This window comes from Macrosteles quadrilineatus, unplaced genomic scaffold, assembly GCF_028750875.1.
Source record: "Macrosteles quadrilineatus isolate MER2022 unplaced genomic scaffold, UCM_ALF_1.0 Scaffold_8__2_contigs__length_117827958, whole genome shotgun sequence".
NCBI lineage: Eukaryota > Metazoa > Arthropoda > Insecta > Hemiptera > Cicadellidae > Macrosteles > Macrosteles quadrilineatus.
Window position 1 is genome coordinate 91183533 of NW_026542601.1, and position 12758 is coordinate 91196290.

At 33.6% G+C, this 12758-nt stretch overlaps 1 protein-coding gene across 6 annotated transcripts in view; it reads left to right on the forward strand.

The window, feature by feature from the left end:
• The first annotated feature begins 2899 nt into the window (after nucleotides 1-2899).
• LOC128999955 (sal-like protein 3) overlaps nucleotides 2900-12758 on the forward strand; it is a 123437-nt gene continuing 113578 nt past the window's right edge. For 2 of the 6 annotated variants that reach the window (XM_054426750.1, XM_054426751.1), the window contains exon 1: nucleotides 2903-3084. In XM_054426750.1, coding sequence (XP_054282725.1) covers nucleotides 3006-3084 — 79 coding nt within the window. In that variant the 5' untranslated portion in view covers nucleotides 2903-3005. Of the gene's footprint in view, nucleotides 3085-12758 lie in introns of all 6 variants that reach the window. The other 4 variants (XM_054426754.1, XM_054426755.1, XM_054426752.1 and 1 more) reach the window with 3 other exon arrangements.

Consider the following 12758-nt stretch of genomic DNA (forward strand, 5'->3'; position numbering starts at 1 on the left):
TTTGACTTGCGTATTCAACATTTCACCTGTTCGTTACTGCAGCCGAAGTAACAGTTTGTACTACTAGGCGAGGGAGATTGGCCAAGCACATTATGATGTCCATATACAGCGCATGTTACTTCTGTGCACCATCTTATCTAACTAACAAGCCCAACTGACCGTCCCGTCTCCATAAACACTGCCTACTGTATATATGCCTCGCCTCAGCCCTCGCCACTCGCAATATACTGCAGTATTTTGTGCTTATAACGTCCATAAACATGTGTTAAATTGTTAAATCTAGTTTGTGTGAGGTGTAAATGTGGTAATTTGTTAGTTACGGTGTCGAATTAATTTTTTGTGCTTTTTAATGAATTTAGGATAAAGAGTGACCACTTTTCCGGATTTAGGTAGACCAACTAAAGTTGAGTTAAACTCTTATTCCTTAGCATTGCCACATGGTGATAGCAGTATTTCTGTATCTACCTACGTGAAGGGAACGGTCCAAACCCTGGTCTTGCTACTGTCTACTGTCTACAACGTAATGTCAACCATGTGTTAGATAGTATCACTAATTGTATCATTCTAAAAAATAGGGGGGAATTGGGATTTCAGGGGTCAAATAGTTGGGTATTTTTGTCACCTTTTATAGTATTGATCGAAAGACGTTCTCCATGACAAGGAAAGTTGTCCTTATGTAGAAGATGTATCTCTTTGTTTCCAAAAGTGGACTTACAGCTTAACCTAACGTACAAAACTTAGCTAAAACCTTTGGTGATTGGTGGGATTTGAACCCCGTACTCTAGACCAGAAACGCCGCGCTCTCATTCAACCAGTCACGCCCTAATCACATAAGATTGTTAACTTTGTATTGACATTTGTTACTTCAACGCGCTTTGGAGGCATTGGACTGTTGATTATAGAAATTATTTCAATAAACAATATTACAAATTTTTATTTGACTTAATTCGATTTTAACAAGAACTTTTAATCAAACTACTTGTACAATTTAATTAAATAGATTATATAACGGTCTTTAACAATCAAACAAGCATTTTTTCAGTAACAATTGAATTAATTCTCTTTTTAAAACAACTAGGCCTATTGTCATTAATCTTTATAAACTATTTATAAATAAAATACTATAAAACAATGCAAACAATCCATACTAACAATCCATAAAAAAAATCTTTAAAACAGTCTATAATAAACATTACTTTATATAACCAGAATTTCCAATACCACAATTAGACAACTTATTTCTTACAACGCTTTGGGTTTACAGCCCATTCCATTTTCACAACTTCTTACAACTTGGCACTTCTACTAATATTTGTTCTATTAATAAATCTTCACAAATATTAATAATATTAACACCAACATGTTATTAGACATCTTCATGATAAGTCGTACCTATACATTATCGTACTTTTTTTATAAGTCAACATTATTTTTGACTACTACAAACGTAGTTTGGAATATTTATTTTTATTTAGACTTTATCCCATCGTATGTTGGTCCAGTGGTTTGTTTTCAGTGGACTGATTGTGTTTCTCATTTGAACTAAATTCATAGTTCTCTGGATGGGTGACTAGTATTGCCAATTCTTGGATTTCAGTTTATTTCCTTGTTGATAGTTCTTAGTCATAGAGATGCTTATTGTTTACTCAAGTTTATTTGTTCGGCAGAACCAAATCAATCTTTTTACAGGCCGAACCAATACTCTGAACTGAAGCATTGACTAATAGTGGTTGAACTGAGCCAAACGTTTGGTTGAACTGAACCAAACTTTTGGTTGAACTGAACCAAACTTTAGGTTGAACTGAACCAAACTTTTGGTTGGATTGAACCAAACTTTTAGTTGAACTGAACCAAACTTTAGGTTGAACTGAACCAAACTTTTGGTTGGATTGAACCAAACTTTTAGTTGAACTGAACCAAACTTTTGGTTGAACTGAACCAAGTCTTTGGTTGAACTGAAGCAAATTGCTATTTTTAATACTGTATCATGTTAAATTTTTCGTTGAAGAATCCATCTTATAGAGAAAATGTAAGAACTATTATTGTGATGATATATTAACACTTCAAGGCAGTGCTGGTCAAAAATTATAATTTAATTGTGTTCTTTTGGACGAGAAGTTTTGTAATAATTTAGGTTTTTTTATAAACACTTACAGAACCATATTTTTAGTGTGGCAGATTTAGTTTGAATTTCAAATGTTTAAGCGGTTTAAGGTTTACCAAAAAATCCGTAATTTTCGATTACCGATATCTGATCAACAACATGTGTTTCCACTTACGGTTAACCAACGATTGGACCTTTCCTCAACGAATGCAAATGAGTTCATAATTTTTCCAATTTGGTAACAAGTGACATCTTATGTGCATAACTTAGCTTTTTTAAGTTAATTACGTTTACAGTGTCTTCTAATTTGTTTTTGCGCTTCTATTTAGTTATGCATTTAGCTTGAAAATATTGTTAATATTGCATAATAGGTTCCAACCAAATCTCGGTCTTTCTCAAATCATTTTACAAAACCCAAAGAATGTTTCTCTATACTTCAACCAAATTCTCACAGCAATAGCAGCTACCCAAATTATCAAACCCCCCAAAGTCATATCTTACCCCACCTTCGAGCCCTACAAACAAACACATAGTAAAATCAAAATCTACATTTCACAGGTGATAGGCGATCGAGGGAGTATTTAAATAGTATAATGTATTTAGCCGTATGAATGGACCCCCCGCCACCGCTCGCGAGCTCGCTTCTGATTGGTCGGAGGTTCAACAAGCTCCGCCCCCCACGGGGGAGACTCCTCGCTTGGATGTAACGCTCAGTCAGTCCCTTGCACTCGACAGGGTCACATCGTAGCTTTATGAATATTAATTTTTAATATTTAATTTTCCGATACTGTGTTCATTATATCTCCCGTTCAGCGCGGAGGACTTAGTTCTGGAGGATCGTCTGTCGGTCACTCCCTCACTTGTGCCGTGGACGTGGTAGCCAGTGATGAGCTGAAGCAGGATGTCCCGCCGCAAGCAGGCCAGACCCATCAGGGTGTTCGAGTCGGAGGACGGGCTGGAGACGGAAGCACCACAAAACGGTAAGTCCGCGAAGTGTTGTGTCATGTGAAGTGTTGTGTATATAAGTGGTTGTGTATGATAAGGTGTAATTCGACACAAATATACGGAGGGTGTAAAAATAGATGTTAAGTAACGCAAATATGGGTTTTTACACCACTAAGCTGCGGTGCAGGTCTACTTAATGTTAAGTAATAACCTACAACTAAACCACTGTAATGAAAAATCTACCGGTACATGTACAAATTAATGTGAAAATATAATTATTTTCAACCCCAACTGTTTTGCACCTATCTCTGTATTTAGATTACAGGTCCTATTTTGTACAGTACGTTACTGACTGGGTTATAATATTTAAAAAGGTTTTAAAGGCCGAAGTAGAATATTCTATAATATTTAACTAATCAAACTCAATTACGTTAGTTAAATTAATAATTACACTAATAACCATCCAAATATTGCAAATTTTAGTTTACTATTTTAATTCCTTGTTAAAATAATAACTAACAGTTTCTTGAAATTTCGCTCATAATACCGTCTAAACACAGTATTTACAATAACTAAATTTGTAAACAACTAACAAATAATCAACAAATATATTCTAGTTGATATAAGTTATTAGTGACTCATTTAAATAAAAAGTTCAAGACAGTTGTAAGCGTATATTAAATTTTCAATTACATTTTATGTTGAAATATAAAAAAAGAGTTAACTGGTTAGCGCGCGGCAAACGCAACTTTTGCCGGGAATATTCGCGAGAAACCCGGCTGTTGCTGGCAATCCGAACCGATATAAGTTTACTCTCGATTTACAAACATAAAAAATAATCGTTGGTAAAACCATAATTTTCCCTTAAGAATTCAATAGCGAGACGATTCATTGATTGTTTATATACATATAATTTTATTAGACTAGGCACTTCAATCATAAACGCGTAAACAATATATTTTTGTCGTGTTTATTTTTTTTTTATAAATAGAAGATAATGGATTAAGATTACCTTCTGCATTTAATTTTAAATTGAAATTTCACGCACATATTATCATCTTAATTGCGTTTATCTACTCATGTTTGACATTAGAAAGATATAAGAGCTAAAATTATTTTATTACAAAATATTTTTTCGTGTATTACTTTATACCTTAATAATTTTCAACATATAGATTTATGGAATATAAAAATTTTACACGCACGCTATGAATAAAATTATATTCTTTACACAGACACCATTAGAGCAAAAATTTTAACACCCAGGGAAATGTGATGTACATATACGTTCTAAACAAACATTTTAAATATGATAGTTAAGCGAATAAAGACACCTAAAATCCATAAAAACTTATAATAATATTCTTGTAACTAAGCTCATACTTTTCTTTATGCCATATAATGTAAGATTTACTAATAACCGTTTAAATCTTTGCTGGCATCCAAGTTTTCTTTTGATTTTGCCTGATCAAATAATCATCTAAAATTGTTGATTTATTGTATTCCCCACAAAAAGAAAAGTTTAATTTCTGGTTTTATTCATCTAAAATACCTTCCAACGAGTTGCCGACATAGTACAACTATAGGACACTTAGCCTACCACAGTGTCGATTTTGTCTACTATCGTCATTTAAATTGAGTCTCGTTGAATTCATTTAATTTTCCCTTGGTTAAATTTGACCGGTGTAACATTCCGATTTGAATATTACGGTACAACTAAGCTTTTTATTGCTTATATTTTTCATAACAATGCTGGCATGTGTAAAGAAATGAGACTTAACATACGATTTTGTGATAGATAAGTATATTGTTACTCACCTGTGCATAATAATTTCATATGACGTCATGCTACGAGCTAAATGCCTCAGCCAAGAATCCCTAGCATTGCTATTTTCCGAGAAGTTCAACCACCAAATTTGGACAATGCAGGGTTCAAGATTCAAGATTCAAGATTCAAGATTTATTGAGCCGTTCAGTTTTTAACAATTGGCCAAGTCACTAACACTAAACTAAAATACAAAACAGAGATGCATTCCTCTTGATTCACAAAACAATGTCCAAAGAGCACATACAAATGTCCAAAGAGCACACCATGCATAATAGATAAATAAATAAAAAACTGCAAAACAAAACTGTAAAACATGCAGCGGAGAAAAAAATATAAAAATTAACAAAGCAGAGAAAAAGCAAAAAGGAAAACTTAAAAAAACCACACTCATACGGGATTAGAGGTTGTTTTCTCTAATCCCTTGAGGAATATTTTATCCCTTGGAATGAGGTATTTTCTAGGAAATCAACAAGGTCGTAACATAAAAATAGTTGTTATCTGTGAGCAGTATTAAAAATATATATATTTCTAAGATAGCATTGTACCTAGGATTTCACATTGGCAATAGAAAACTAGTAAAAGTAACAATCTGCCATTTATGTTCAAAATTTGGACTATTTTTACAACTGGGTACGGATAAAATATTAGTTCGTTTTCATTCTCAGAAATACGGTAGCATAATTAATCAATTTGAGCTTAATATGATCTGAATTTTGTTAATAACATCGTTATAACGAGGTTAATTTATTGCTGTAGGCCTAGTGGATAAATAGGCCAATTGTGTTTAATATTTAACGTTGGGAAGTTTCATTCTAATTCACACCTTCAAAGTAACTACGGGTTCATGAATTTGTCTTCAATGGCATTGCTGAAAAACTAGCATATACCTACCTACACATTATACTATTGTACACAGTACCCGTAAGAGCAGATACCGTTTTTAGCATCGAATTAGAAGTGATCGTGGAACGAAAAAATTGGTCAATTGGTGATATATTAAATTTAAAATTATTAAAGTACGCAAATCAGCATTACTATGGCGAATGGTTGAGCTAAGCAGACAAAACGTTTTGTATCGTCTCAATTGTCAATTTCTGCTCGCGATCGCTTCAAATAGTCTATTCATAGATTTACTCTCCAAGACAAAAGAACTATAAATAAGGTACATTAACTATTTGTGTCGCTGATAAAAACGCCGACACAACACTGGTACGCTATCATCGAGACGTTGTGTTTTATAGAATAATTATAAGTCGGCTTTAAATTAATTATAATGGCGGTGATGTTGATTAGAAATGGCCCATTTGTAGTCTGGCTTGGGGCCAATGGCGGTGAACTATCTGTTACCTGGGACTACAGGTACACAGAACTACGGAACTAGCGCGGTTACATGCTGTATAGTAGGCCTATACAAATTAGAACCCAATCGCCGTTTTTTTTATTTAGTTTGTTATTGTATTATTAGGGAAGGTACGTTGTAATATCCTATTTAAGGTATGTATTACCTCAATAGTCACCTTTACCTTTACCTTTACCTAGGTCCTCTTCACCGTAGTCGTTGAGACCAGGGAATCGTCATTCTTCTTTTGTTATGTGTATATATGTGTATTTGTGTATTAGTGTAGGTTGTGAGCAGTCAATGGTATTACATAGTATACAAGGGAAATTAATTGTCATAACGGATTGTAAATTGTGTAATCTTAATGAATAACAGTTGGAATACATTAAATGTTATTTTGTATGGATTAATTTAATCGATTAACAGGTAACCAGTGCGCTGTATGAGCTGCTATAAATATAATTATTGATGATTAACTACTATACTAAAATTAAATTAGCTACAAATAAAAGTAAGTTGTGTGCACGGGTGTCAAAAAGAAAATTTCTAAACTTCGTGAATCAAAAAATTTATTTCTGAAATCGCAAAATGTAAAATTACCATGAATGTGTGAGGATCGACAGAGTGTTTCCAAAAAGCATTTCCATTACACAGTATACAGTTTAGCAACGTCCTAATTTCCATACTGAATTAGGTAGATAATTGTGTACAGCAAAAAAATGTTACTTGGATAATTTAGTGCAGTGTTACCAATAGTTAAAAACAAAATTTCCCTCCACGCCTCAGGTTGGTGTTATTTTGTCGATGGCTCTAGCCGTTATCTATACTTTGTCTCTGACCCCAACTGCAATAGCTTGTCGCTTGTAGTGGCTTGTACTTCGCCTATCTCAGACACTACAAGATCACGGCCAACCATCTCCAGGACTTGTCTTTATAGTCATAGTCCTTCCAGTGTATTGTTGTGTTTTATTATATTTTTTTAATATAATAAGCAGTAAGTCAAAGATACTGTATTGCAGAAAATGCTTATAAGAATTTTAATAAAAAATAATGAACGAGCAGGGTGAATTCAAAATTTAATTGATCAACAAATCACGGATGAGGCCATACTGTATTGTAACTAATAAAGACATAATGATAAATAATAAAAATTAGTAAAAGTGGCTAAGCGTTTGAATTTAATGTTTTTACATGTTATTATTTGCTTTTATGGCAATTGCTCTCATTAAATTAAATAATACAGTGTCGTAAAGTGGCCAAAATAAAATTTTACAGAATGAATTAGGAATTATTACATTTCAGTAATGATTGTAATAAACAACGGTTTATAGTGTTATAAATTGTTCTATAATAACCTATAATGTTTTGTTAGTACTTTGGTAATTAAAAACTATTCTGATATTCGACATTTAAGTATCCAACAAAATTATTACTAATTATTTTAGTATAAGTCAAATAATTTGATGTTGAATCAGATTAAATAATTTTTTTTTCAACAGGCCTATGTAAAAGGGGAAATGTGATACACCAATTAAAATTCCTAACGATTTTTTATCCCAGTTAATATATCTAATATCGGGTGTTATTATCAACAGCAAAATGTTTTGCATTACTCAATCCATATTCTACTTACCATTTTACTCTTTCGTGAATTAAACTGCTACCCACGACAAAGGTTTTAATAAGTATTTAAGTTTCTACGTTTTTTTACATAGATGTATTATAGTAGGCCTATAGATGTTTTATTTATGTTATGTAGTACCACAGAAAACATACTGTGGTAGTACTTGACAATGATTTCAAATTGATTTATTATTTATTTGTCACAATCACACAATCTTAATACAAGTCAAGTTTTTATTGGAAGCTAAAGGAAATCTCTCCGTGTTTTATGTATTTAAACCGACTGATTTTTTAATACAATTTCAATTATTCAAGCTGTTTTGAAATCGGGTTTTATACCTTTCGCAGAATAATTTAATTTTTACACGGCAGAACCCAAATTGTTTCAAGCTCAATATATTCAGTATTGTAGTAGGTAAAATATTAAGGAATATATATATATATACAATTTCATCCCACTGATACAGTATTTCCACACAGTACGCCAGAAGCCCGCGAGGTTGCGCGATCTTGTGCGTGCGCGCACACATCTGCCCGTCAACCTTTTTGTCTCTCATTTAAACATAGCCTCACATTAATTAATTTAACCTCAGCTCTCCTTTTGCCCTTTTCTTGTCACTGTTTTTGTTGGCTCGCCCTCGTTTATACGAATTACGTCTCGGAAGCGAAGGTTTAGTGAAATTTACGAGCCGTTAAAATAATAAAATACGTTTGAGTCATAGATATTCGTATGTTTGGAATAATCAACAAATATCCGTGTTCAGTGTTTATTAATATCTTGAGATGTAAACGAGGTATACTCTGTGGATGTTAACTTTGATGGGGATTTAATAAATAACAATTTTCTCCGATTAGCCTATACCGGTGTGACCAGTTAAAATCCGCCGTAACTTGTTTATGCATAATTCACCACCCAAAAGAAAGAGTAGGTGTAGATCTACGATTTTAAGAAATATTTTATAGTATCTTGAAGTAATTTTTTAATATCACATAAATTTTCTGCTTTTATATACGGTATAGAAACTTTGTACGCATTGATGGGTCTAGTATGATATTGTGTCTGTTAGTAAAATTAGTTTCTTAAGAGAATTATGTTTTTTGAATTTCTGTGCATGTTTATGAATTTTAAAATTAAATTATTTTACAGTCACATTCAAACGCTTCACTGTGATTTAAACGAGTAGGCCCTACCCCTAAGTAGGTCTAAATAGAAATTTTCTCAACTTTTTCAGCATTTTCTTAGATTTTATCATGTAGTAGCTAAATGACAATTTACTTCGCACAGTCTTCAAAATTATGTTAAAAATTGTAGTTTAACAAACGCTATGAAAACCTTTACATCCTTCAAACATACGATCATTATTCTCCCACCACAGATTTCCTTTACAATTAATTGCATCCACAAATAGTGTCTTTCCTACATCAGTTTGGGCACGATATGTTTAAAAAAGTACCAATAAGGTAAAATAATCGCACTATAATGCAATGTCCTTGAAATGAACATCATTGTTGACCTAAGAAAGGCATGGAAGGTCGTATGACTATGACAAAGTTGTCAAACAGCTATTGTGTTGCTACTGCGGCTGCCTTCTGTATCTGATCATTATTGATAAGCTTCTGATCAAAGATAAGATGCGTAAGCAGTTACGTATTGTTGTTTACCTCGTGACTTCGAAAATGTTAAGTATAAGTTGCAGTATTTGCAGTAGACGCGGGTTTTTATTATGTTTGGCGTGGAATGTTTCTTAAAAGACAGTGAGTTTTTGTATACAGTATGTATATTTGAAACCAGTTTGTGTTTAAAATATGTAATTGATTAATTACCCAACGAAATATATCTTCAGGAAAAGGGTTGATAAAAGGAAAAAAATCAAAATATAATAATATTCAACCCGTACATACAGTATTCATTTTTGTGAAGACTTTTCATACATTTTCATGTCATCTTGTCATTTATTCCGAATAGTGATAGTGAATAGTATAGACGTTTGATGTAGTCGCCATAGAAATGGCGACTACATCACGCCAATTAATCAATGCATTAAGACAGTTACACCCAATTACGTTTTTTAAATGATTATGAATGCATGGTGAATATTAGAGTGAAGTCGAGCATGAGTACTGGTTAGCAACAGTTTCTTTTGCTGGGACCATTTATTAAAAGTTTAATTGAGGAGCTGGGTATAGTCCCAATATAGTATAACAACGTCTGTCTGTCCTCAAAAAGCGACAGGCCTTTCTCAGGAACAAACCGACAACATATTATTTACTAGACCAGCACTATAACCACTCAGCTGCTTAACTTCTAGGCCATACTAAACCATAAACCATTCAGCAATGTGTTTGTTTCATAATCCTTGTCAGCTTTGTAATAGTTTATTCTCCGACAGCCGGTCCGTCAACAGTATATTACAGGATTACACAATAAGCAAGTCGTCATAGCCTATAGACAGACCTCCACGACTCTAGAATATAAAGCTGTGTTTGTACTACCCGTCAACCATGTATGAATATTGATCAGAATATTTTATTGTGATATTTACAACGCGTTATTTTCCATTCAAGGCTGCATTGGATTGCAAACGTGTATAAAATAGGTGTTTAAATGGTTATATAAGTTATGGCGTAGGTTGACTTGAGGCTTAAATAAATGCTTTGAGTGAAATAATGAAATTAATAGGCTAGTGTTACACTAAACTTATCGGGTAAATATGATTAAAAACCCGGAAACAATTCGAACTAAGGATTTTCATTTTTCCCCGTTTAATAAAACCTGGATAATATGTTGCTTCCTTACATTGCGTTTAGAGTAAATTTTCAGCTTTTACAGATTTCTGTGGTGTATTCTAAAACTTGAGATATTTTAATGCGTTTCTGATCAATTATGCTTAAAATGGAAATGTTATCTTTCAGATGTTTTTAACTTTCAAAAGACAAAAGCTATAGACAAATCTTGATAATTTAAACTCCGTACAATGTACTGTAATTGAAATTAAATTCTATGAAAAATCCACAAGGACGAAACAAACATCTTTTGGCATACAAAAATCAGTAAGGATTTGTTACTCATTTGATAAAGCCGAGGGTAAGCGTGATGTTTTTTGCTTGATTTTAAACTTTTTACGTGAATGCTTTTTTGCTTTTCCTAAATCAATATTTTCTTCTAATAATCTGTCTATAAATGTTTAATCAAAGTTACTTCCAGACTAACAGTTCAAACTGGAACCGACGTTCTCATCGGCATCCTACCCATTTGCAAATAAAAGTTTTCAGACGGTTAAAAACCGGATCGGAATTCGAACGATGGCATAATAAATATGATTAAGAACTCAATTAAAAGTGGGGCTATTAATTTGGAAACAATGGACGGACCACCAGGCGCGGTTTTTTGCAGTTCCAGTCTGACAAATTGTCATCCAGAGTTTGGGCGCCACGGCCCATGTGACCGGCAACAATAACTGCGCGGGATTGTCTCGATATTAAACTGTCTTGTGTAATTTAGAAGATTGTTACAAACCGAGAGTTATTTTAATCGAGTGGAATCAAAATTATTAGTGGTCAAAGTCCGGTACCTGCTCTCAAATCTTTCACGACTTGGTTTGGTATAGGTTATCATTAGGGTTTTGTTTTCATTCACCCAACCTCATTCAATTACAATTTGAATTAGTAGGAGGAAGACGACGGATTTTGACTAACGGAGACTTGGATGTGTATAGACAACGATATTGTATGGGTATTTTTTATACTAATTAGTCAAACTTTGTATGTGCAGGATTTTTGTAAAGTTCAACTTGTATTGGCAAAGTACACTGTAAACTGGTTTGTTGTGGAAAATCTAGTTGATCAAATCCGAGGTGTATTCCTTGTTGCCATATTTCCTTTGTTGATTTTTGATCGGACTCTAAATGAATTATGTTTGGTTAACTTCAGATGTAGATTCTGCATCATCCCAAATATTTATGAGTTGACATTAAAGCATGCTAGTAGGTTAGTGATTCGTCAGTTTGCTACTTTGGTATCAATGCATGTCCATAAAGCTGTTTTAACAATGTCTCTCAGAAAAATGTTTAATTTACTCGGCCCAATCCTGAAACCAAGTTATTTTCCGGACTGTTGCTAATTAGCTCGGCAGAATGCAGTCCGACGTCCGGATAATTGATGGATGGATTGATTTGTCGATAGCACGCGCTCACACACGCACACACTCACACACAGACACAGAACTACATCGAGTCTTCCAGTCTTCAATTAGACCAGAACTAGGTCGAAGTTCTCCGCACATGGAGTCTTCGAAGTCATACACGGACACCAGTGAGGTTTCTTCTATAACCATTTCTGATCGAATGTTATCCTTAAACGCCAACCCGGTCGGTTCAGCCGGGCCTTAACTGCTGAGTCAACGGTTATTGCTGACGGATCTGCTTAATCGCCAGCCCGGGAGGTCTCTGCAAATTAATTAATTATTTCCGCACAAATCTCAAAGCTTGAGAATTGCCTTTCGCGATCAGTTTTTGTCGGCGCTTCGAATGTAAAAAGCGTTCAGAAGGTTCTCGGAATCGATGGATAGCACCATTGTTTTATTTATTTACACTTGCAATGTTCAAATAAGGATTAACTAAAGCAATAATTTCTATTGAGAGAGCGTCGGCAAACAACAAAGTAGTACGAGGTCTGTTAAAATACATTAATTAAATAGTTTGTTTTTTATTCAGCGGAAGTCGTGAAGCACATTTACTAAAAAATGTAAGAAAACTTCTTCTGGAAATAGTTTATGATTGTACATCCAATACATCTCTTTATTCACACTTGCGATTAATAATGATCGAAAGTGATTAATTAAGTGACTGGATAAACTAAAAAAACCATTTAAAACTTATTTTGGTAACAGGTACCTCAAAAAAGTAGGTTAACAATTCGTC